At 38.6% G+C, this 24402-nt stretch overlaps 4 protein-coding genes across 6 annotated transcripts; 3 read left to right on the top strand and 1 right to left on the bottom strand.

Annotated features, from left to right (window-relative positions):
* Nucleotides 1-347: 347 nt before the first annotated feature.
* LOC131472954 (septin-8-A-like) lies at nucleotides 348-10163 on the bottom strand. 3 transcript variants are annotated; one of them, XM_058650456.1, is made up of 10 exons: nucleotides 10045-10163; nucleotides 7343-7457; nucleotides 6719-6914; nucleotides 6088-6274; nucleotides 5835-5996; nucleotides 4754-4850; nucleotides 4424-4592; nucleotides 3817-3949; nucleotides 3514-3704; nucleotides 348-1025 (listed from the first exon to the last, which is right to left on the bottom strand). In XM_058650456.1, exons 1-10 carry the CDS (start codon nucleotides 10135-10137, stop codon nucleotides 971-973), a joined length of 1398 nt encoding a protein of 465 aa, XP_058506439.1. In that variant the 5' UTR covers nucleotides 10138-10163; the 3' UTR covers nucleotides 348-970. The 3 variants fall into 3 exon arrangements, with proteins under 3 accessions (XP_058506439.1, XP_058506442.1, XP_058506441.1); XM_058650458.1 differs by lacking the exon at nucleotides 348-1025 and adding an exon at nucleotides 1258-1812; XM_058650459.1 differs by lacking the exon at nucleotides 10045-10163 and having other exon boundaries at nucleotides 7347-7452.
* A 1571-nt stretch (nucleotides 10164-11734) lies between these two features.
* Nucleotides 11735-13348, top strand: sowahab (sosondowah ankyrin repeat domain family member Ab). The gene has a single exon (XM_058650460.1). The coding sequence runs from the start codon at nucleotides 11868-11870 to the stop codon at nucleotides 13200-13202; it is 1335 nt and encodes a 444-aa protein (XP_058506443.1). The 5' UTR covers nucleotides 11735-11867; the 3' UTR covers nucleotides 13203-13348.
* Nucleotides 13349-16799: 3451 nt separating this feature from the next.
* gdf9 (growth differentiation factor 9) lies at nucleotides 16800-20947 on the top strand. The gene is made up of 2 exons (XM_058650006.1): nucleotides 16800-17282; nucleotides 19402-20947. The coding sequence occupies exons 1-2, from the start codon at nucleotides 16907-16909 to the stop codon at nucleotides 20334-20336; spliced, it is 1311 nt and encodes a 436-aa protein (XP_058505989.1). The 5' UTR covers nucleotides 16800-16906; the 3' UTR covers nucleotides 20337-20947.
* Nucleotides 20948-23307: 2360 nt separating this feature from the next.
* Nucleotides 23308-24394, top strand: LOC131472633 (cytochrome b-c1 complex subunit 8). Its single transcript, XM_058650007.1, has 2 exons — nucleotides 23308-23470; nucleotides 24213-24394. The coding sequence occupies exons 1-2, from the start codon at nucleotides 23317-23319 to the stop codon at nucleotides 24305-24307; spliced, it is 249 nt and encodes an 82-aa protein (XP_058505990.1). The 5' UTR covers nucleotides 23308-23316; the 3' UTR covers nucleotides 24308-24394.
* Nucleotides 24395-24402: the final 8 nt, after the last annotated feature.

The following is a 24402-nucleotide window of genomic DNA, read 5'->3' as shown; positions in this document are numbered from 1 at the left end:
GCACCTCCAATCATTTAAAATGAAGTCCCGCCTTCTACAGACAGGAGGACCAATCGTAGGTGACGGGGCGGGACATGTTAAATCCACTTTCTCTGTCCAAAGAAGCTTTTACAGATTATAGTTGACACAACATATTAACATTCATAATTATTGATTAATTTACTCTCTCCAGAGTTCAAATTCTACATATATTTGTAAGTTCTTCTATAGCTGTAAACATGTAGCAAGCAGGGTCACAAAACTGCTTACTCTTTTAAACTGGCAGGTCTGTGGAACAATCTGGAAAGTGCTGGTGTACTTTGGACCTTCAATTTATTTAAGCGCTGTTATGAAGACAACATGACACATTTCAGTAAAGTAACTCTTTATTACTCAAGGATATACAAATATTTAAGTGGGCCAACTCACACCCACAATACAGATTACTGACATTAATAGCTTTAATCCTGAATGTATCTATATCAAAGCTATGTCATATAGTTTAAAACTGAGAAAAACACAATTAGGTCTTTTGGACAACATGGGAACTGGTATGTAGATCACAGGGAAGATAATGACTAAAGACATTTGAACTATGATTGATTTAAAGTGCTTGTAAATCATAATATAATGTACTATCTGTTCAACCTCTAACAGCAAACATTAAAATATACTGTATACTTCACAGTGTAACCTGCCATCAGTCAGAAACTGCAAGCATCACAACATGGCAGATGAAAGAGGGTTGTACATTTTTGGCAATGACAAGCTTTTAATTCTTGCAGGAATGAAGGTTATGAGCCATGCAAAGACCATGCTACAGAGCACTGCTTAAAAGCTTTGAGGAGAAGATTTAGTAGATGATGAAGACTGCAGACCGACTCACTTCCAACCATGGTTAGTGCAGTTCTATAAAAGTGTTATATCGCTTTTCGTAAAAATAATACACTTGGTTGTTAGTCTGTGATCTTTTGCTGTGGTAGAAAATCTTCTAATTCAAATTCCTTCCTGAGGTTAAGGAGCACGCAGATGGAAGACTAAAGAAGCTATGAGAAGGAAAGAAAAGACATGTCATTTATTTCAACAAGAAACAAGGACAAACATTTTAATAAGCATTTTGTTATTTTGTTTGTTGCTTCACTTGAATGAAATGGATAGTGCTTTTATTAAAATAAATCTAACTTTTATTAAATGAAAGAGATCAGAAAATGGGTACAAGGCAGGTGAGAAAATTAGATGATTTGAATCATATTAATAAAATATTTGATGGAACGTCCCAGAGTTAAAATAAAAAATGGCTTTAGCATCAGCTTTATTTACTTCAAAGAAATACTTTTATGTGACTGAAGACAAAATATTAGTTCATTTTCAGACTCACTGTAAATATATATTTTTTTCTTTATAACTATGTATTAAATAACATTTTATCAACTAACCAATTAAAAAGAACTGCCAATATTCTATGTACAGTATTATACGTTCTACATTAAAACAAACCCCACTGCACTGTCTCCAATTATTATTAGTGATGAAAGAACATGAAAGAACACAAGCTATGTCTTGTGAAAACAGTCCAGAGGTTTTGTTATTATGCATTTAGCAGAGTCAGCATTAGGAACAATATTAAATACACTCTGCAAAGCTACCTTTTTGATCCATAAGAACACAGTGGCTTATAGCCATCCCGTTATTCTGATTCACAAAATGTTCATAGTCCCCGTGTCAATGAGTCCACATGTACAGTGTCAGTAAGTTTTAACAGTCTGTTTTTTTCCCATGCTGATGGTGGACACATTCCTGGTTTTCCTGGACGTTTGATCCATAAATCATCAACTGAAAGGGGAAAGGAAAAATAACAAAAATATGGAACGAAGAAAAACATGCAGGTTTTGAAGTATGGTAGAAATCAAATGAATAAATGGAACAAAAATAGCAACAATGTTGAGGTTGTAACTTCTTTAAAGTATCAACTTTCCATTTCTAATTCAGGTTATGACCAATTCAGATATTTAAAAAAACAAAAAAAAAACATAGATCAATCTTTCTTTAAGGTCATATCTAACATTGACACCGTGTCCAGAACATGACTAAGCAACCATAACTATAATTGTTTGAAGAGTGAGAGGCTCCTTTGATATTCATGCAAAGTGTTCAAATTGCGTTTCTGAAAAATACACAACTCCTTTTTCTACTCATTGGTGCAGTATAGAGTATTATCAATCCTAAAATATATGAGCATATGCAAAACAACAGCAAATGTTTCTCTTTATTCAAACAAATGTGTCAGTCAGTTATACAGTATTTATGTATATATATATAGATTTATTTAAAGGGAAAGTTCAGGGGGTTTTATTATAGTGTGAACTCGGACACATGCTCACACAGATATTATGGCTGGCAGCAGGGACAGGGATTATGTTCACTGTTGTATCCCACACTTAGACAGCCATTTATGGCTAGAAACTGAAGTTTGAAAACCACTCACTTCCCATTTTTTTCACTCTCACAAACACAGTAGCTGTTGTTTTACTGCTGCCTTAGTTTGTAGTAAATTCAAACAATGGATTCCATAGACTGACATTAATGGAGAAAACAATGGATTAAGTGTATGCTTAGACGTAAAAACACAGTCCAGCTCTGAAGTGTGCTCAGCAAAGTTGGTGTAAATAACCAAGGGCTGTGCTACATGGCTAATGGATAAAACCTGTGTGGAGGTTTTGGCCATGCATAATTGATCCTGGCATATACTGTGTCAACCTGCAGAAAAGAGTATGATTTTATGCGGGGCGTCTGAGTATCATCTGTGTTGCACATGTCGTGAGTATTGGTGAGACAGACGTCCCCCTGCCTGAGACACAGTCTGGCAGGTAAGCCTGCAGAGACATAAGCGCCAGGCTGCGTCATGCAGGCCGTGACTCTACCTACTGTGGTGGGCACACAAGCTGTGTTTCCACTGAGTGGAACGGTTTGGTTTGGTACAGCACGTTATGTATTTTGTGTGTGTTTCCATTAGGAATAGTACCAAAGTAACCGGCCCCTACCATTCCATTCTTTGGCACCCTTCCCTTGGGGTACAGTCTTGGTCTACTTGGGTAGCACAGAAGTAAGGCAAAACGATTGCTCAGGTAAATCAGGTAAATGTCCATGTTTTTTGCATTTTATTCTGAATAAATAGTTTCAATGTCTACTTGTTTAAGTTTAATCAAGCTAAGGCTGTAGTCTGACTAAGACATTTATTTAATTCTGGTGTATGCGCAGAACACCAAATCCGACTCCAGCCCGACTAAGCGTATAGATGCAGGAGTAATCAGAATATGAACCGCATTATCCAGATATGTTAAGACTCACTTGTTTTTAGTTTGACTAAATTGTTTACATGACAGAAAACCGAATTATTGTCTTTGTAACATGCATGTAAACACACTGAGTGAATCTGTGATCTATCAAAATGGCTGCAGTGAAAAGGGCCAAGGATGTATTTAAGACCACCTCAGCAGCGATGCAAATCAAACAAAAAGAGAAAAGCAGGCTTACTTCTTCTTGTCCTTATCCTTCTTGAATGGCTGCTGTGAGCAGCCTTGCAGCGCCTGTCCCATCAGTGTCTCAGCTGCAACCTTTCTTCTATTGAAGGAATTCATCTCCTCTTCAAGCTCTCGTCTCTTCTCCTCCAGATTCTTCTTTTCATCCTGGTGCAGCCGCTTGAGTTGCTCAAACCTCTCATGAAGCTGAATGATGGTGATGATGATGATGGTGATGGTGGAAGGGGGCACACAGTTACAGCATGAACCAGTTGCAGCATAATTTCAGTGATTATTTCATGATGATGTCAGTCCTCACCTCTTTTTCCTTTTCTTTCAGCTCGGCTTCCGTCTCCTTCACTTTGTTGACAAACAACTGCCTCATTTCTTCCTCCTTGCGCTGGAGCTCCACAATGAACTCTTTCCTCTTGGCTTCGTACGTTTCCTGAAGGCTGAAGCACAGGAAAGAAGCAACACTCGGCTCAGTTTAAATCACTGTATTCACTGGATTAATGCATCAAAAAAACACATATGACCCAATTACATCAAAAAGAAAGAAGTAATTAGTACTGTATATAGAACATGGTAAAAGATCTGTCCTAACACATGATCAAAGACACAGATAAATAATGGTTATTTGTATCACAAAAAAAATTACCAATAATAATAACAATAATAATAATAATAATACCTTTACCATCAAGCTGATTTGTATTTGCAATTCACTCTAAAATTACACAAATGCTACACATATTTCTGCATATGTATACACATTTGTTTTGGATGGATCTGGATGACACATCTGTCATCATAACTTTGTCCTATACAGGAACCAAATTATATCAACATGGACTTCAATCAGCACAGTTTAAACATCATGACTATTTTTTTAAAGATTGTCCTGATGAATTTTAACACTAATTGACCTGAACGACTGGCTGTCCGGATCTGTGTCCTTGAAGCCCATCTCCTCCAGCTTGCAGCGACGGTAAAGTTCGTAGTGGCGAGCGTGCGTTTGATCGCGGAGATCCTCCATGTTCACGCGCAGAAGCATCTCTCTCAGCTTCACAAAATCACAGTGGTTTTCATTCTCCACTAAATAAACACAAAGCATGATTATTTTACCTTCTGCATTTATTAAAAATGAGCTTAGAGGCAACAGGGAATCGAGACATTGTGTGGATATCTGGCCTGAAAAGAGAATGGATAGTTGGGCAGCAGGCTTGTGAGTAATTAGCTCTGCTGCCTGGACTCACCCTGTACTGATCCCCACGGGTACAGTCGTGCTTTCACCATCTTATTTCCTACTTTAACGTCGTCTGCACTTCCGACCACAGCAAAGGGAAGATGCGCCTGGAACGTGGTGTGATAATATTGTTACAAAATGGTTAAAATAACACCATTGTTATATGCACTACTGTTCATAAAAGGGTCTCACTTTGTTGTCTTTAAATATGAACACCCTTCCTGCATCATGCCACCATTTAATGACTGGAGTTAATCAGATTGAGTTGTGATTCACATCTTTGTATCCCACTAGTGTAACGGCTACAAATGTATTATTATTATTATTTCCTATTACTTTAATATGTAAAAAAAACAATACGTGTGGGGCATTGAATCAAGAGCAAATAAAAAAGAACTCATATCAAACTACAGGGGAAGGATTAGTTAGCACAGTAGTGGGGAAAGTGACGAAAGTATAAACTGAGCTGATTATTACAACAACAATCAGGAACTCAGTCACTCCCTCACTCATCTTCTACCGCTTTATCCTACATTTGAGGGTCACTGGTGCCAATCTCAGCTGACATAACGCAAAAGGCCAGTCCATCACAGGGCCACATAGAGAAAAACAACCATTCACTTTCACTTTCACACCTACAGTCAATTTAGAGTGTCCAATTTAACTATTCCCCATGCATGCTTTTGGACTAGGAGGGAACCGGAGAACCCAGAGAAAACCCACGCACACACAAGGAGATAATCGGGAACTAAACAAGGAAATATCTTATGTATATGTGTCTGTGTGTTATGGCTGAATTTTGAACTTTTCTGATAGATATTGTAACTTTTGGGTCAATTTTCAGTTCAATATTCACTGTGTAATAGATATAAAAACATGACGGAGCATCATCACGACACCACGGAAATATTTTCCATATTCTAATGCATGCGGTGGATGAGAACTTGAACGGTTTCAAACATACAGAACAAATAATAATATAATAATAAAAATAACAATTAAAAGGAATAAAAAAATTAATAAATAATATCCTTTAAGATTCGCTTGGTTTCAAACTGCAAAAAATATCCTACTGTGTTTCTACGACTTACATTCATGGAGGAGTTGATCTCTGCGACAGCTTCATCCTCTGTGGGGAACTGATAGATCTGAACTCCGTTGCTGACCAGCTCACTCATGATCTTGATCTTTAATTTGTCCAGCTCACTCTTGGAGACTGTGTCTGCCTTTGCAATGACAGGGATGATGTTCACCTACAAGGAAAAAACAGAAAACGAGAGAACGACTGAAAGAATAAGCGACGTCATCTCTCTGCCCTTACACTGTGCTGGACTCCGTCATCACCTTGCTGTCAAGTTTCTTCATTGTGACGAGATCCAGGGATTTCAGGGAGTGACCAGTGGGAGCGATGAAATACAGGCAGATGTGGATTCTTGTGTCATGGTAGTTTAAGAGGTAACGCTTTATTTTGAGCTCCTCCTCGAGATACCTTGCAAACTGGGCATCAATGTAGTCCAGAATGGGCTTATAGCTGCACAGAAAAAAATTTAGCACATTTATTAAAAGCCGAGCATCGTTATATTTCTTCCTTACATGAAAAGGTTTTCTAGTTAGTTCAAAGACATCTTTGTGTCCCGGTTACAAACTCAATTCTTGCAGCCAAGAATCCAGTCCGTTTTTACTCCCTGCTGTTGGAGCACTCAAATGTCTATTGAGACTGCATTGGTTCTACCAGTCAGTCCTTTATTCTCTTTCTTCCACACATATTCACTTGCCAGCAACAGGCCTCAACCACTTCCTAATTCCATATTGTATAAGAGTGTTACGAGTGTTCCATAGCTGGTGCAAAATCCTACAGTTGACACTGAATTGTTAAATATCAGTATGAAAAGTGTAGTGGAAATATATGCAACATTTTACTATGAATCCATACTCAGCAAACTGATTAAAATAATACACGCAGAAGAACTTGCACCTGCTTTCTTTGTTGATCTGGTCTCCAAATCCAACAGTGTGGACAACGGTCAGCTTGAGTTTGACGTTGCTTTCCTGCAGATCATACATTTGAGGAAGTAGCTGGACCACACTCTCAAAATGGCCGGCTTCTTCATTTTCAAATGTTGTATTGAAGAGGGTGTTCATCAGCGTTGACTTGCCAATCCCCGTCTCGCCTATAGGACAAAAAAAAAATAATGATACAAGAATGAGTATGTAATTAATTCACGCACTCGTCATCAAACTCCATTATCCCAAGGCAGAGGACACACTGTCAGGAAAACAGATCAAGTGCATACCAGGTAAGTGTCAAAATGCTGAATAAAACCCAGATGAATGTAACAATGCACAACATTCCAAATGAATAAAAGATAGATAAATGCCAAATTCATAAGAATAAAATGATTAAATGTCGAGTTTATTTTCAAAGGGTGCCAAATGTGGAGATCTCATCTGCAAATATGTTTATAAAGTGCAACCAGCAGAGATCACAGGTACAAATTGAGGCGACTGATCACTTCGACACTCTCCGCTTTTGTACTCTGAGCACACTATGTTTCCAGCAACAGCTTTGAACCGTGAACCTCTCCTGCAGTAAACATACCTACACAGAGGATGTTGAAGCAAAAGCCTGCAGCAACTGATTTGCTGACCAGCTGATCCGGAAGACTGTCAAAGCCCACATGACCTCCGAGCTCCAGGTTCCGCTTGTCTTCATTCTAAGAAACAAAGCACAACAAAGAGAACATTACAGTTAATGTGTGCATTCATTTTTCATGACTTTACCTCAGACCAGAAGGATCCAAGGACACGGCAACAACAAAATAAAAATAACACGTAAGTGTGACTTCTGCTTCATCTCATCCCCACATTCTGCTCTCAAGCTTAAAAGCATTCTTTGTAAATGAAGTCATGTCTTCTTCTCAACGCAAGTGAATCATCTGACCTGAAAGAAAAGGCTGTTTGGACGTCACACACTTCATTTGTCTGGTAAAGGTACATAAATCTCAAAAGAGAAGAATGTTAACGTCCACTTAAATTGTTACTTGGTTGACAAAAATAGAGTCTGCATTACAAAGCTCCAGTTTAAAAAACAACAACACATCATGTATCTTTGCTATCTTTTACACTGACAGTAATGGGCTGCAGTATTGACTCACTGCTTAAACTAACATATCTTCAGTTATGAAAAAGATATTGATTGTTTTCTTTTCATTTTATCTAAATGACAGCAACCATCCAAATGACTTCTTTTGCTTAAGCAAGCTAATTTATTTATGTACAAATGTTTACAAAAAAGATCCTTACATTTAAAAAGCAATAGGCCATAATAATGTGGCTTATCATTCATGCCTGATGATATATAATTAATGAAAATAATGTCAGCCAAACGTTTACTCATAAGCACAATCATACAGGCTACTACACATATTACACACTGTTCCTTTAAGTCCTGTTCCACTTAAAAGTGTTTCTTTACTTTGAACCTAAATATGACTTTAGACGTTCAACTTAAGTGTAACCATTTAATTCTAAACTTACGGTGCTCGCCTTATATTTAATAACGTAGTGCGTCATTTTTAAACATAAACAAATAGAAATAAACAGAAAGGGCTGCTAACAAGTTGGATTATGACTGAAAACACAAAATGTTTCAGAAGTGAATTCTACTGCTAAAAAAATAAACTTGTATGATGGGATGTATGCTTCTTGGCTCCGCCCACCCCTGCACTACATCTGTATACATACAAACGATCCCTCAGCATACAAATTATGTTGTGTCATGTCTGATCACAAAGACTAAAGTTAAAAATGTCTTTATGTGTTAATTTTATGATGTGAAATTTTGAGTATATAGTTTTTATATTAGGAGTTTTCCCCTGACCAAGTCAAACAGATAATTTGACTATTTAAAGTGGTATTATGAATAGATGTCTGGAAAATAAATGTGTATACACTGACAAATGAATTGATTGTGTTTTGCCCTGGCTGTAAAAACTAGGACATCCATTCAAAATGTACTCTGGGACACTGGCATCTTGTCAAAAGCTCAACATGAGGACCGGGATGCATTTGATACTATCATGGCCATCTCTCCCTCTCTCTCTCTCACAATCACAATCACACACACACGCACGCACACACACACACACACACACACACACACACACACACACACACACACACACACACACAAAGAGCCCTTTATGTAGATGTTATTTCAGAGGGTGGGTGGATATCCAAGCTACTGGCTGCCCTGGTACCCATAACCCTCCTCACACAGTAGGCACACACACACAAACACAGTGGCCCATCCTGTACAATGTACCCTGTAAACAGCAGACAAGCTATGGCGACCTCTTAAATAACACGTTGACAGAAATGACACATTTGGCGAATTACAACTGCTGCCAAGATATAAGATGGTCAGACTATAGATATGAGATTATATGAACATTTGCTGCAACGTTTATCCTGATCAAATTCAGGATGATTGATTCAGGATTACGCTTTATTTGATAATATAATAGTTGGGTATTTTTTATTCTAAACATAAACAGAGGCCTCCTGTCTTTAATATACCTTCATTTGGGTTGTATTAGTAAGATTTCAAGAACATTTGGTCCAAATTATTGTTCATTTTTAGAAAAACATGCTACTTAGGATACATATTTTTAGAGAAAAATAAGTACCTTTAACAATATTGTAAGTCAATCAACATGAGGTCCTGGATTGACTGGAAAGACACAGGTTTCCCATGTGACACTAAGACATTTTACATATTTCATTCAGTATTATCCAGATAATGGAAATTCACCATGATCATCTGATTGTTTTTGTTTGTTTTCATGCATGATAATATCATATTATGGTCCCAGTCCTGGAGGAGACGACTGCTGCTTTTGTTTATCCTCTTAACTCAGTGTGTGTGTGTGCGCGCGTGCTTATTACCCCAGCACACCTGTGGTCAGAGCTGGTCACATTTCAGTAAAACAGTCCACAGCATTGTCCCATGCGTGTCACTCAGTTTCATCAGAACGTTTGGACGATGCATCAACCACAGCTGAACCTCCGCTGTCATGTCGAGTCATTAAACGTAACAAAGCTTCCTCATCCTCATCCACATCATCTCTCCTCCGCAGCGACTCTGCTGCATTCTCCTCACGTCTTACCTCATCACCTTGCGCTCACTCACACCTGACATCGACATCCACACATGCAGCTGTGCTTTAATTCCCTTTTCCGTCACAGTGACACTGACCCACTGCTCTCTCACACACACACACAGTCAGGCATCATACTCACTGCGTCAGTGGCCGCCATCATCAGAGGAGGAGGCTGTGTGCAGGAATTCTGTCTTCTTGCAGATTTGCTGCTCTCCACATCACACTCACACATGATCCTTCCAATATGGCCACTCGGAGGCAACACCCCCTCGGTGCCGGAGGGCGACACTGCAACAGCCTCCACCGTGTTTGTATCTCAGCATGCTGAGAGCCAGAGGTCACTGTAAGCTTTTATTCACTCAGACATGCAGGGGTTTGTAGCTGTTAATTAAGTATAAGGTAGAATGAAATTAATTCACAAAACTATAGGCAAATTATCATATTTGTATATATCATTTATGGGACATACCACTTTTTGTCCCCGATACTACAAACTGGAGTATCTACCGATATTAGTCTGATACAGACATTATTAGAGCATTTATGAATGTATGAATCTGCGTAACAAATATTGTTCTCAAAAAAAGAGGAAATAAAAAGTCCAAACATGACAAGGCTAAAATGCTTTTGCTGATTTTGATTTACATTTTTACAGTCTTTACAGAAATATGGGTTTTTTGGATTGTATCAGATTTTACATTTGTATGTGTTTGATATCCAATCAAGTGATTTTGACCAGTATCAGACCGATACTGGCCGATACTGATTCCCATCCCTAGTGCAAGTCAAAACTTTGGACACCCTCTCATTAAACGCTTTTTTCTTTGTTTTTGTTTTTTTCTGAAGACATCAAAACCATAAAAGAATAAATAAGGATTTGTGTAGTAAACAAAAATGCCAGAATAGGTTTTATTACAAATCACAATATGTTTTATATTTTAGATTCTTCAGAGTTAATTGTCATTTAAAAATGACCATGGGCTATTTTTAAATGACAATTTAGAAAAAAATATATAATCTCATGATCTCATAATCTCGTGATTACCATTTTGACCAACACTGAGAAGCCAATTTAAATCTTTATTTTTATTAGACATATTTTAATATTTTTAATAATTTATATATTATTGAATACTTTTTTGCTATTGTCCATGCCCTCATGCAATAGCTCCAATGGCCACCAGTGGGCCATAGCCCACACTTTGGGAAACACCGATATTAACGTTACATTAATATTTATATAATTAGATCAATTAAATTACACAGTCCGCTATCAAAATGAAAATGTATTAATTAAATTATTTCTGTATTCAGTAATTTATTTAATATTTTATTTGTAATAAATTAATTTATCAATTTCTGTATTATTTAGTCTTTTATTTATTCATTAAATTATTTCTGTATTCATTTAGTCTTTTATTTATTCATTAATTTATTTCTGTATTCATTCATTTATTTATTAATTTATTTGTCTGCATTTATTTTAGTTCTATATTTATGTATTGATTCACTTATCAATGTTTGTATTAATTTCTGTATACTTTTATGCATTCATGTATTTATTGATGAATGTCTTCATTCATTCATTTATCCATTTCTGCATGTATTTACTTATTTATGCATTTATTTATACCTTTATTAATTCATTTATTTATTAAACTGAAATGTCATTTATCGTCCCCGACACATTTTAATGGAAACCCGCACACATGAAACCCGGTTTTTATTGGATGAAGTGAACTACCACAAGACAAAAGTGTGCACTGCCCCCACGCAGCCTGTGTCTAACGGGGAGGGTCATAATGAAAAACGGTCGAATATTTGGAGGCGCCGGAAGCAGCAGGTTGGTGGAGGACAGACAGACAGACAGACAGCAGAGAGGGAGCAGATTATCTCCCGGGGTTTATCCACACTTCTCGGTCGCAGCTCGTCAGATTTCTTTTGCCCAGGACGAAGAACAACATGGCTTTAACCCAAGAATCCATATTGTCTTTTTTACTGGAGCACGGAGGGAAGGTGAAGAACTCGGAGCTGGTGAACAATTTCAGGAGTGAGATCAACTGCAGTGATCCCGCGGAAAAGCAGCACAATAGAGACCTTTTCAAGAGGCTGGTGAACAGCGTGGCTGTGGTCAAACAGATCGACGAGGTGAAGTTTGTGGTGGTGAAGAAAAGGTACCAGGACTTTGTCAAAGACGGAGCGCATGATGCGCACAAAACACAGATGGTGGACACTTTCCACAGCCACAGCACGAGCGTTTCGTCCCCACACAGAGACGAGGCGGACAGCGTGATTTATTCAGATATTCAAAACAACAATGTGGACTTTTCACAAAACATAAACTATAATAACAGTTATGGTGATGCCAAACGTGTGTCTGTGGGGAAGGGAGGGGGCTCTTTTAGCACTGCTGTGGACACGAGCACTGTCAAAGTCCTGAACATCTCTGCAGATCATGTGAGCAGAGCAGGGAAATCTGGAGCTGTGTTTGCTGTCATAGCAGTTAAATCCCCAACGAGAGAATGTGATCCAGCAGCACGAGATGGATCACATTTGCGTCAACATAAAGCTTTGGAAAGTGAAGCTTGTGTGATGCCAACTCTCACCTCTCCTGATGCACTGAATGACAACCAGTGCCGTAAAACGCCCAGACACACAGAGGACACCCACCCACCAGGGTTTTCACAGGTGAGGCCCCAAAGTAGGACCTTAAGACCAGCAGCAGATGATGCCAAGTACTCTGAGTCTGTGCCTTTGGAGCCATTAGCTCATGAGTGGTTGGTGAAGTGTGCTGCTGGACTGTGGGGACAAATCCACGCTTTGCTGCTGCGGGACACACGGTTGGCACAAAAGAAGGACTTCATGTCTGGCTTCACAGCACTACACTGGGCCGCCAAGGACGGCAACAGTGAGGTGATACGTAAGCTGATGGACGTCTCCAGGAGAAGAGGCACTGACCTCAACGTCAACAGCAAAACCCATGGAGGGTACACGCCTTTACACATCGCGGCCATGCACGGACACACTGAGGTGATGGTTTTGCTCGTGCAAAGGTATGGGGCGAGTGTTAATGAAAGGGACAACGCAGGCAAGAAGGCCTTCCACTACCTGGGTCAAGGTGTGTCAGCTGACACCAGAGCCCTTTTGGGGGGACTGCAGCAGAGCAGGTTCGGGGAGAAGACGGAGGAGGACGATTACAGAGATCACAGCAAAGGCTTCAACACTATTAGTAAACTGTTCCAGCCTCACATGGGGAGGAAACACAAGACAACAACAAAGTGTGCTCATGACTGGTGAGAATCATCAAGCTGTGAGACGAACTGTTGAAGTTGTAAAAGATAATACTGCCTTCATTTGTATAGTTATGTTAATAATTAACATCTATTGTTAAATAAGCTGTTGCTCACTTTTCAAATGTGTCTCTCACTTCTGGATTAAATATTTATGACTGGTATTTACAATCTGATTATGTTCTTTCAGTGATTTATCACCCACTTATATAACTTATTTATATATATATATAAAAAAAAAACATAACCTGTTGTAGTTATACTGTATATAGGTTCATTACTGGATTTGTTTGATAAATCTTTAAATAGTTGAGGAAGTATACGACAGGACAGACCATTCCTCAGAAACATTTCTGTACAACTGAACTATTCCAATCATTTAAAAAAAATAAAATCAGTTATTTAAAGAAAACATGAAAATGTTTCATGTAGAATTAACTGATGTCGACTTTAACAGTTTGAGAGGATAGCTCTGTACTTCAGTAAAATCAGTGGGGCACTAAGTGGGGCCAGTTGCAGGCGAGTGGTCAGGTTAGTGGAATGTCTCCTTTATCAGGCTCTTTGTGAACTTGAGGTTTTAATGGATGAGCTTCCCTTCGTGAAACCACATGGGGCCCCTTTTTTGGATTGCCGTGGTGGAAAACACAAAACCACATAGTAATCGTTCAGTACAACTAAGTTCAACACTAAGAAGCTGATCTTTGAAAAAAACAAACTGTGGTTAAATGCAGGATTGTGTTTTCAAACATGTTCAAAATCAACTGTACCAACATAACTTATGTGGAACCCAAACCCAGACCTACTCAATCACATTTTAATGTTTGAGTGACTGAATAACCTTCATATATCACATATGCACAGAAAGTTTTAATCTTCTTCTGACCCAGAGAGTTACAATCCCTGATGACACAAACAGAGTTGAATCTCAGACAATGAAGCCACAAGTTAAACTGCACCAGAATAATGTGCTTTGTCTTGTTATATGGAAAACAAGCGGTGTGCAGCAGCAACAACAGACAGCTGCACTCATCAGCAACTATATTCATTATAATCCTAAACTGTTTTTTATCACACAACGAAAACTTTTCTTGCAAAGTATACTCTGCGGATGGAAAAGGAAAAGCAGCACAGGGGAGGTTTCCTATCTATTATTTGATCCTCTGGACAAAGTTTCCAAACTTCAGAGTCTTTTCAACAATAGTGTGATGTGGTCCAGGTCCTGTGTCATTTCCTGTGGGAGCAACATGCTCAAATGTGTGGTCGACTAACAGTAGCAGCAAAACAGAAAAAGAGATTGTGTTTATGTAGCTTTATGTTTTATCTGAATGTTTAAAAAAAAAAGACTTCACCACACAACATGACAAAGGCTTGTGCTGAACAAATTAAACTGTACATTGCTGGTAAATTAGTTTGCTTGTTAGAGGATTAAGTGCTGATAAAACCAACTCTGTTAGGTCATTTATCCATTCTATGATAGTACCAACTGAATATTTAAATACTTGAGATAAGGTTAGCTGGTAGTGAATTCATTGTGGTCCTTTCAGTTGTAGTTTATAGTTAAAGTCAGTAGAGGGCAATCCACTACCATCATCACAGAATTCAGCCATGCAAAGGTTGTTTTTTTTACCCTGATACTAGTCAGTATTAGTAGACAAAACATGAAACTATGGGCTCAAGATTGAAAAAAAAAAAAACATGCCAAATAAGAAAGTGCAAAGTTAACACAGGTAACATGGCAGAACCATGACCACTTTCTGTTTTTATACAATTCTCAATTGAATTAAATTCAATCAAAAGTTAGTAATAATACCCTAAAATTGCAACACAATTCATGTGATTCACTTTGTTATTCATATTTCTAACAACTTTCAATTTACTCCATTATATTTCCTCTATCTTTGTTACTCGTTACTACCAAATCAAATCAGAACAGTTGGTAATGGTCTGTATTTATATAGAGCTTTTCTAGTCTTGATGAGCTGCTTTACGCTATAGTTTTGCCATTCACTCACTTCAACATGGGATTAAGTGTCTTGCTCAAGGACACATATCGACAAGTAGAGCCAGAAATTGAACCCACAGCCTTCCAGTTGAAAGACAACTCGCCCTACCACTGACCCACCATGGCTCAATAACTCCTCACTTTTTTAATACTTTTACTTTTATAATGTACTTATTTTATAAGTACATTTTATATCAGAAAATTACTTTTGATACTTAAGCACAGTGAATGTCATATAATTTAAGACTTTTACTTAAGTAATATTATAAGATACTGGTAAGATACTTGTACTTTTACTCAAATATCCCTTTTAGGTACTTTATACAAGACTGGATGTGCAAAACATCAAATTTACAAAGAGTGGAAACATGTACGTGTAGAAAAATAGCAGGAATTGTAACACAAACTAATAGAAGAGAGACATATGGTTACAATAACCATAACATCAACTGGTATTAAGATTAATATCCATAATAGTATTAATGCAAAGAGGAAGATGACAACAAACACGCCTGTTTTTCTCCATCACAGGGAAGCAAAACAGTCACACTCTCTCTCATAAACTTTGTTAGTGAATATTTAATGTATATAATTGTTTTCCCCCTCAACTTGTCATCTCTTCTCATCATGTGATAATTCGCCATCACTGCTCTAAAGCAGACACACTTCAATTCTTATTTTCCGTCTGTTGCTGACATGCTAAAATTAGCCTAATAGGTTAAATGTTTTAAAAAGACAATAAAACAGACGGGTGGTTGCAGTTATGAACATAAACATAGTGTAGCACTGGGTATAAGTGCATGTTTTCATTTCTGTATTTGGTCGAATTTGGAAACCTCTGGCAATGTTTTGAATTGGAGTTGCAGTAACCATTTTCAATGCTAAAGTTACGGAGACCCATATACTCTTTATTTGGCCACAAAATAGGTATAACTTGCACACAAATACTACTTCATAACATTAACATCATTCCCATGAATTACCTTGAGAGCTGCGTAAGCAAAACATTGCGTAAGAAGGCTGAAGCTGCACAAGACATGTGTGAGAGAGTTTTATTTTAGGCTGGGAATGAGTTACAAAGACATTCTCAATGCCTGGCACTGCAAGCATTCATGATTACCAAAAATTATTTCCGAATTATTACACAAATTAATCTTTTGTGCACATGTTCTACGTATTATGGGGCCACAACTAATATTTCATGTGCATGTTAAAGCTATTTCATGGCCATGAATACAAGTTTTTTTTCCCCATGTCATATCTGGGGCAATATAAGTAAAGAATCTGCCACTGTAACTTTTTTGTTTTGTTTGTTTTTCAATGACTATTATGAGAGTGCCCCTTTATTCACTTAAGCCCCTGAATGACTGTACACGCCACTGCCCGCTTGAACATACCTGTACGTGGAGCTTAAGGTTGACTTGTATCCAGTGAGGTTTTAGTAAGTCCAGTAAATCCTTTATTTTTTACAGTCCACATCCTTTATACTGTGATAAATATAAAATAAAATAAACTGTTTTTTAATCTTCTCTGTAGTTCACTTTTGGTTCAGTTTCACTCCTACTGTGATAATATTTCCACTCGAGTGATGGAGTTGATTGCAAACACCTGCGTGTGTTGATCAGCGGCGACACGTGCGCGCTCTTGTTGATCTCGAGCTCTCGGCAGAGAGTGTCTTCAAGTGTTCAACTAGTGCCGTTGTTTATATAATGGAAAAACCAACGCTGATATCAGCTACCCTTCGTTATTTTCGCACCGTTGTCCTCCTTCTGCTGGTCACCCACAGCTGCCCGCCGGTCTCGTCCGCTCCGGCTGCCCCCACTGCTCTGCGCAGCCTGGGCGAGCTCAGCTACCCGTACAGCAGCATCTTCTCCCCGCTGCTCAAGGCGCTGGCGGAGCACGGAGGCCCGAGCTGGAGCCCAGGTCTGAAGAAAAAGATAAAACCCGAGCACAGGTACATGAAATATCTGACCGAGGTTTACAAGAAGTCCTCCAGAGTGCAGAGGAGTCTGGACGGGAGCAAAATCTACAACACAGTCCGACTGATCAAGCCACAAGATGAGTGTCTCGCAAAGAGTAACAAAGGTAAAAGAAACACACACAGAGTTCAGCTACAGGTTGACACTAGTCACTCACACTGTGACAATATTCAGAGCTGGATGAGAAAGCAAATGATTAAATTAACCATCCCCTGAAATAACAGAACAATTACAGAATAACACAATAACAGAAAAATGAATTTAATATACATACTTATTTAGGTATATATGGCACTAGATTAACAACGAATATTAATGTCAATTATTGACATTAAGTGCCATCAAAGCCTAAATTCACAGTGTACGATTTCTATAAGATATCGGTCCAATATTGGTCATAATCACTGCATCATATATCAGACAGATAGGAATGTAAAACCTGATGCAATCCAAAAATCCATTATATCACTTGCTTCACTGTGCACGGCCTGTAAAAATGTCAATATGACTCACCAACAGCATTTTAGCCGAGTCATGTTGTGGGTTGTTTAATTATATTTTATGTCACACAGTTGGATCATTGTGTCTTCCTTGAAATAGCTTAAAATGACTCAGCACAAGCCTAAAATAACTGTATCGGTATATCCTTGAGTTTGTGATATTGGTATCGGACATGAAAAAGTGGTATTGTGCCACCCCTGATATCATAATTTTCTTGAATATAACAAAGCTTAAATATACACAGTACAGTATATGCACTGTGCAAACACTCAGAAACACAATGATTCTTGATATCGCCTGATTTTTGCTATATTGCCCAGCCGTAGTTGTTAAAGTAGTAGTCATATAGTTAGTGATAGATTAGAGCCTACCAGTTAATTGCAAAGTAATCAAAATCAGTATGACTAAGTACAATCTGACAAAGCACTGAGATAAAACATGTGACCTAACAGCATTAGGATGAGATTCTGCTGTGCTGCAGGAATTTAATTACTCAAACGTTGCTCTTTTGATGGGAAAAATGGAACAATCACATTGTTCACTCAGCGCTATTATATAAATGATTCTGAGGGAAATAGCATCAGTCAAAGAGCACATCAGCTAAGGAGGTACCTGCGTTGTGTTGACCCAATGATGTGATTGATGTGGTCAATAAATAATAATTTATTTTCATTGTATATTGTGCTCAACAGTCAATTGCTGGAGTTGAAATGGCAAGTGTTTGACAAGTTTAAACAGCTAAGTTTAACAACATTTCCTTCTTTGTTGAACCAATATGTATCAATCTGTATCAAGCAGGTGACGTTCAGCCACGTTTAAATTTGTTTGTGTAGTCAAATTTCCACAAACGTGATTGTCTAGATGTGATTTAGGCTTTAGGCATTACTGCTTTGCACAGCATTACAGGACTCACAACAAAAAGCTGCTTATCTTTTGTGCCTTTTTAATAGAAACAAAACATAAGCTCAATTTAGAGAGTAGAGCCCCCGAATTCAGCTTATAATGCAACGATCTTTGAGGTTTGGATAGATGGTTATGAAACAGGAGCTGTGTTTCCTACATTTACACAGGTCTTCCTGCTAAGGAATGTGTTACGTCTACACTTCTTTCCTTAGTCTCTGGAGAATAAACCAGTCAGCTTTGTTTGTGCCTACACTTGGATATTACCTCATCATCTCAGTGGTGGAAATGGGAGCCGTCCTTGGCAGACAAACTTTGAAACTTGCAAACTTTGTCTCATATTATTCTGAGAATAACTCCTCTTTTTATGAGTAGGGGTGGGTCAGACTATCGATTTGGTGATATATCGTCGTCCTTCCTCATGCAATATGATAAACGATACGGGCAAATATTGATATTTTAGCAAATTAAGGTGCTCTAAAGTAAACAGTCCAGGGGCAGAAGTTACCTGGCTGAAGAAGAGGGTGTTTATAGCGGGATAATGGTGGAGAAAGCTACTTTAAGAGATGCCCCATTCACGGTCAATACATAGACTGTATGCAATTTGTTCTCTATTTTAACTTTTTAACTTTACACAGACGTTTTGTTTTCTTCAGTTAGACAGATATTGCGATGTATCGCTATACAATTTTCATCGATATATATTATCACAGAATATTATTACTATCGCGAGGTACCCTGTGATTCCCACCCCTATTTATGAGCATGACATGCTGTGCAATAGTGACACCACTTTGTTGTCTTTCTTCCATATTCTCCCGCAGAAAGTTATATGCAGGATCTTTCCTTCAGTCTTGATCAAGTAAGAAGAAAAGAACAGCTTTTAAAGTCAGCTCTGCTGTACAGTTTGGATGACAACCGCGCAGCACCCATTAACTCTGTTTGCTACCTCAGTGTCAAGGAGCAGGAGCAGTCACACCAGCGTCGGCTGTGTCCTGTCGTCCACCACGCTGTGAACTTTACAGCTGATGGGAGGAGCAAGAAGAACTGGGTGGAGGTTGACGTCACCTCATTTGTCAAGCCTCTCTTAAAGTTTCAGAAGAAGCACATACACCTGTTCATCAATGTCACCTGCCCAGATGAACAAAGAGTCAGAAGCGATGGGCATAAAGGCACACTGGAGTTGAGTCTGAGGCCCCCCCCTCTGCTGCTCTATCTCAATGACACCAGCAAAATCACTTACCAGAGGTCATTGGGCAACGCTAAACCGGGTGAGAGGGCGAGCACTGCAGCGACCACATTTCACAAGCAGATGGTGCTCAAACCAGTACAGAGGTTTGGGCACAAGAGGAGATGGAAGAGACAATCTCTCAAGAACAAACGAGGTGATAAAAGCCTGGACATCCACCTGCCTGAGCTTCTCCCCAGCTCCGAGTTCCCAACAAGTGATTGTGCCTTGTATGATTTCAGGGTGCGATTCAGCCAACTCAAGCTGGATCACTGGATTGTTTTTCCTCCCAAGTACAACCCCAGATACTGCAGAGGCATCTGCCCGAGGACCATGGGCTTCATCTACGGCTCACCCGTCCACACCATGGTGCAAAACATCATCTACGAGAAGCTCGACTCCTCCGTGCCCAGGCCCTCGTGTATTCCCTCACACTACAGCCCGCTGAGTGTCATGATCTTTGAAGAGGACGGATCGTATGTCTACAAGGAGTTTGAGGACATGGTCGCCACCAGGTGCACATGTCGCTAAACTGCCTACTAACCAATACTTGTTTTTCTGTGCAGACGCCTCAACAGTCTGCACAGGTGGACTCTACCTCCAGAGTGTTTCCTCATTATCCCAGTATCAGATATTCTGACGAGCCTCAGTGATTTCATGAATTTATAAAATTGTTGTGCATGATCTGGAGCAGGTGTGTATACTTAAAATTCAAGAAGTATTTTATCCCAATGAAAAACATGGAAAAGGTGACATTTGTTTTCATTTCATTAAGGCGAGAGAAGAGAGGGTGAAAAAATGCATCCTATTGTTCCAGTTGCTGTTTGCATGATGGCATTGAGTCTGACACACTTGAAGAAGAAAATGTGTGATGTATGATTTATATATGATTTTCTTTTAAGTTATTTTCTGTTAACTTATTTTGGTTGGGTGGTCTGTTATTCTTTCATTTAACACAATCGTCAAGTTTTAAGTAGCCCTGTTGTGGATAAAAAGATGACGAAGCAGTTACAAATCCTTATCAAACCTTTTACATATCGTTTTATTCCTGGGGATTACAGGCATCTGTCTTCATAATGTCCAGAATGAAAGTTGTCAAGGTTTCAGTGTGTATTTATTACTTCTGGTCACTGAGTGACTGCATGCATCTGACTTTGTACTGGTTGAATGTGACTGAAAGCATGTCATGTCTCTTTATACAAATTGAATGAATTCACTGTGTATCTGTGCTCAGTTTAGAGATAACAGAATGAAAATATGTTGACAAGTTGGAAAAAAAAAAAGAAAAAAATATATAGGCATAAATATTGTCTGTCTGCATACAACTGGCTAAAATGCTCACAACAGGGAATATATGCAGTAAAGAATCAAGAGAAAGAATTTTTGAGTGTTTGCTCTGTCCTTTGAGTGATGAGTCAAAAGAATCACACACACACTGGTTTTGCATTCTTTGTGTGGACACGCGTAGACGTAACACATTCCCTAGCCCCCTACCCTAACCTTAACCATCAATACTAAATGCCTAACCCTAAACCTAACCAGTACTTAATTCTCAAATTGCCTGTTAAAGTTGTGTCCTCACAAAGATGGGTTTGTTTGACAGTTGGTCCTTATTTAAGACATGTACATAGACATGCTCACTTATTATATATATTTTGAGAGCGTAACATCGAGTGTTTGAATAGTAATATTATACAGATGCAGCAGACAAGAAACTACTTCAGGTACAATGTAAAAACACTAGCAGCACAAACACTGTAGGAAACACTGAGGCTTTACCGACCAGCTCTCACTGATGAAAACAGGAACTTTCCTTGACAAAATATTTTGAAACCTTTTTTTAATGAGGAAGATATGATGTGCAATACTGACAAACTACACTAAACTATAACATATTAGTCTTGCATTTGAAATGTGCGGAAATATTACGCCATATGCATGATTCCGCTATTCCTGTGGCTGCACAAGTGCTGCCTCTACCTCAGTAAACTCCAAGATACTATATAACTCTGATATTGACCTGACTGCGATTATTGAAATATACTAAACCGTCCTTTAGTAGTACCGTCTTGCATATGAAATGTGCTGAAATATGACGCGGTATACGAGACAAACTGCTTCAGTGTCTGTTTGTCTTGTATACTGCATCATATTTCAGCACAATGATTTAATATGAGGGTTCAAAGCCGATGGGTAATTTTAGTAATAATACTGCAGATTCTTCTGTAGGGTTGGGTGAAAATATCGATTTGGTGATATATCATTGTCCTTCCTTGTGCAATACAATAATCGATATGCCAGGGCAAATGTCAATTAAGGTGCTCTAAAGTAAACACTCCTCAAATTAATGAGGGAAACATGGGCGTAGATACCTGGCTGAAGAAGAGTTTACAGCGGGATAATGGAGAAAGCTACCTTGAGAGATGCCCCATCCACGTTCAATACATAGACTTAATGCAGCTTGTTGTGAATAAATAGAGAAACCCTGTACTTTTAATTTTTCACGGACATTTGATATTGTTTGTGTATCGCTATATGATTGTCTTGCAATATATTGATTATCCCGGAATAATTTGTGTATCGTATTGGTATCGTGAACTATGTATTGTATCCCTGAGGTACCCTGTGATTCCCACCTCTATTCCTGTGGCTGCACAGATGCTGCCTCTGCTGTCTTTTTCTGAGGGAGAAATACAACAGGAAAAAATGTGGCTTTTACATTAACTCTGATAGCGACCTGCCTGCGATTATTGTTATCAATATGTTATGGTCCGGATATGTAGAGCGATTTTAGATCAAAGTCTTCACAGGTATCCTGTTTATTAAATATCTGTGGGCGTTGCGATCACCCTCCCGACCGGCAGGCGGCAGTAATGACAACTGACGCCTGGATTTAAAGGAAGGACACCGGGACTTGATTAGGACTGTCGAGTAGCAGCAGCAGCAGCAGCAGCAGGGTAAGCTTCAATGTCACAGTGTAAACGCAGCGTTATATTAGTTTACACAACGAAATTGTTTCGCAGATGTCTGCTTTACTGTGTTAGGGGTTAGTGAGGTTTTGTTATTTCTGATGTAACGACGCCGTTAACGTGGCGGTGAAAGAAACGTTTCAAATGTCTCTGTGTACTTTGGTAGCTAACATCTAACCCAGAGCTAGATGCTAACGTTGCGCTATCACCAATATCACCTTCCTGTGATATTCATTTTCTAGTCGTTATTTCTGTTTAGATCCTTAATGTGTTTTCCAAGAAAGGATTCGCTTGCCATTTTAAACCAACACCTTTACATGTAGTTGTTGTTATTATTGTGATTATTATTATTATTATTATTATTATTATTATTATTAATAATAATAAGATTCACGTTCAGATATGGTGATGACATGTCTCGCAGTCCTTCACAGTGAAATACAGCCATGTTGTCCTTAATTTTGTCATCGGTTTCTGACCTGTTGTTGTCTGTGTAATAATTAAATGTGTGAATCTCGTCCTGTTTTTTCTCTCTGGTAAAGATGGGCGGCCACTTCGGAGATTTGGCCAGGCTGAGGCATGTAATCACATACAGCCTGTCTCCATTTGAGCAGAGGGCTTTCCCCAACTACTTCTCCAAGGGACTCCCCAACGTGTGGAGACGGTTCAAAGGATCGGTCTTCAAAATTGCCCCCCGTGAGTCTTTTGTTTGTAGTGTATTAACATTTTATATTTAGACTTGGTCGATACTCAAGTATCTAAGTATTGCATATTTTTTGATAACTCAAATTTCAACTTGTGATATCAGCTAGAAGTCCTTGACAAAATACCATAGCTTTATGCTTCTACTGGAAATGCATACATATGCATACAGTTCAGGTTTTGAGTCTCTATTTTCCTTTTCGAGCTTAAACCTAAAATCAGTGCCTGCGACATTCTTCAATTTTAGATTTTAAACCAGATCCACATCAGATCACATTTGATGTTTCATAACAGAACTAAAAATGTGTTGCATTTGAAAATGACTGTCTTCTCAAATGGCACATATGTGCTTGAACACCTTTTTTGCATGCATCAACAACAACGAAAACCGTTATTTTGGGACGCCTCGGTATTGAGTGGGATATACTTAAGATGCACCCTTATTGATCCCCCAAAAGAGATCATAATGGAAGCTTTGACTGCAAATTTGAGGGTGAGATGATGCTCGGGAGGATGACATTCTCCACCATTTAAAAAAATAAATAAACAGCAACAACATACAAATGACAAAGAAGTTATTCCAAACAAGTTTGCATTCATTTTAACTATAACACAAGTATAAACACACATTTCCCCTTGGGGTTAAAGTGCAATCAAACATGAACCATAAACCATTAAATTCGTATTTGTATTGTTGAGATCCTGGTGCCAATTATGTGATCCTCCCTTTTTGCAGCAATGATCGCCGCATACCTGACATACACCTGGGCCAACCATGACCATGAACAGAGCAAGAGGAAGAATCCTGCAAACTATGAGAAGGATGAATAAACTTCTGCCACCACTGAAAGCTGCCCCCTGTTCTTCATTCAAAATCTGTATGTGTTACCAATAAAGATGAAAAATATTTACGTGAAATGTGTTTT

Source organism: Solea solea, chromosome 14 (genome assembly GCF_958295425.1).
Source record: "Solea solea chromosome 14, fSolSol10.1, whole genome shotgun sequence".
Taxonomy (NCBI): Eukaryota; Metazoa; Chordata; class Actinopteri; order Pleuronectiformes; family Soleidae; genus Solea; species Solea solea.
Note: the sequence above shows the minus strand (reverse complement) of the source record. Positions and strands in the feature narration are given on the sequence as shown.

Coding starts and splice junctions, on each gene's coding strand:
- sowahab (XM_058650460.1), top strand. CDS start 11,868: ATGGCTTTAACCCAAGAATCCATATTGTCTTTTTTACTGGAGCACGGA.
- LOC131472633 (XM_058650007.1), top strand. CDS start 23,317: ATGGGCGGCCACTTCGGAGATTTGGCCAGGCTGAGGCATGTAATCACA. Junction 23,471..24,212: donor GGTCTTCAAAATTGCCCCCC/GTGAGTCTTTTG, acceptor CCCTTTTTGCAG/CAATGATCGCCGCATACCTG.
- gdf9 (XM_058650006.1), top strand. CDS start 16,907: ATGGAAAAACCAACGCTGATATCAGCTACCCTTCGTTATTTTCGCACC. Junction 17,283..19,401: donor TCTCGCAAAGAGTAACAAAG/GTAAAAGAAACA, acceptor ATTCTCCCGCAG/AAAGTTATATGCAGGATCTT.
- LOC131472954 (XM_058650456.1), bottom strand. CDS start 10,137: ATGTGTGAGTGTGATGTGGAGAGCAGCAAATCTGCAAGAAGACAGAAT. Junction 4,851..5,834: donor AGATCAACTCCTCCATGAAT/GTAAGTCGTAGA, acceptor ACCACGTTCCAG/GCGCATCTTCCCTTTGCTGT. Junction 3,705..3,816: donor TGAAAGAAAAGGAAAAAGAG/GTGAGGACTGAC, acceptor ACCATCATTCAG/CTTCATGAGAGGTTTGAGCA.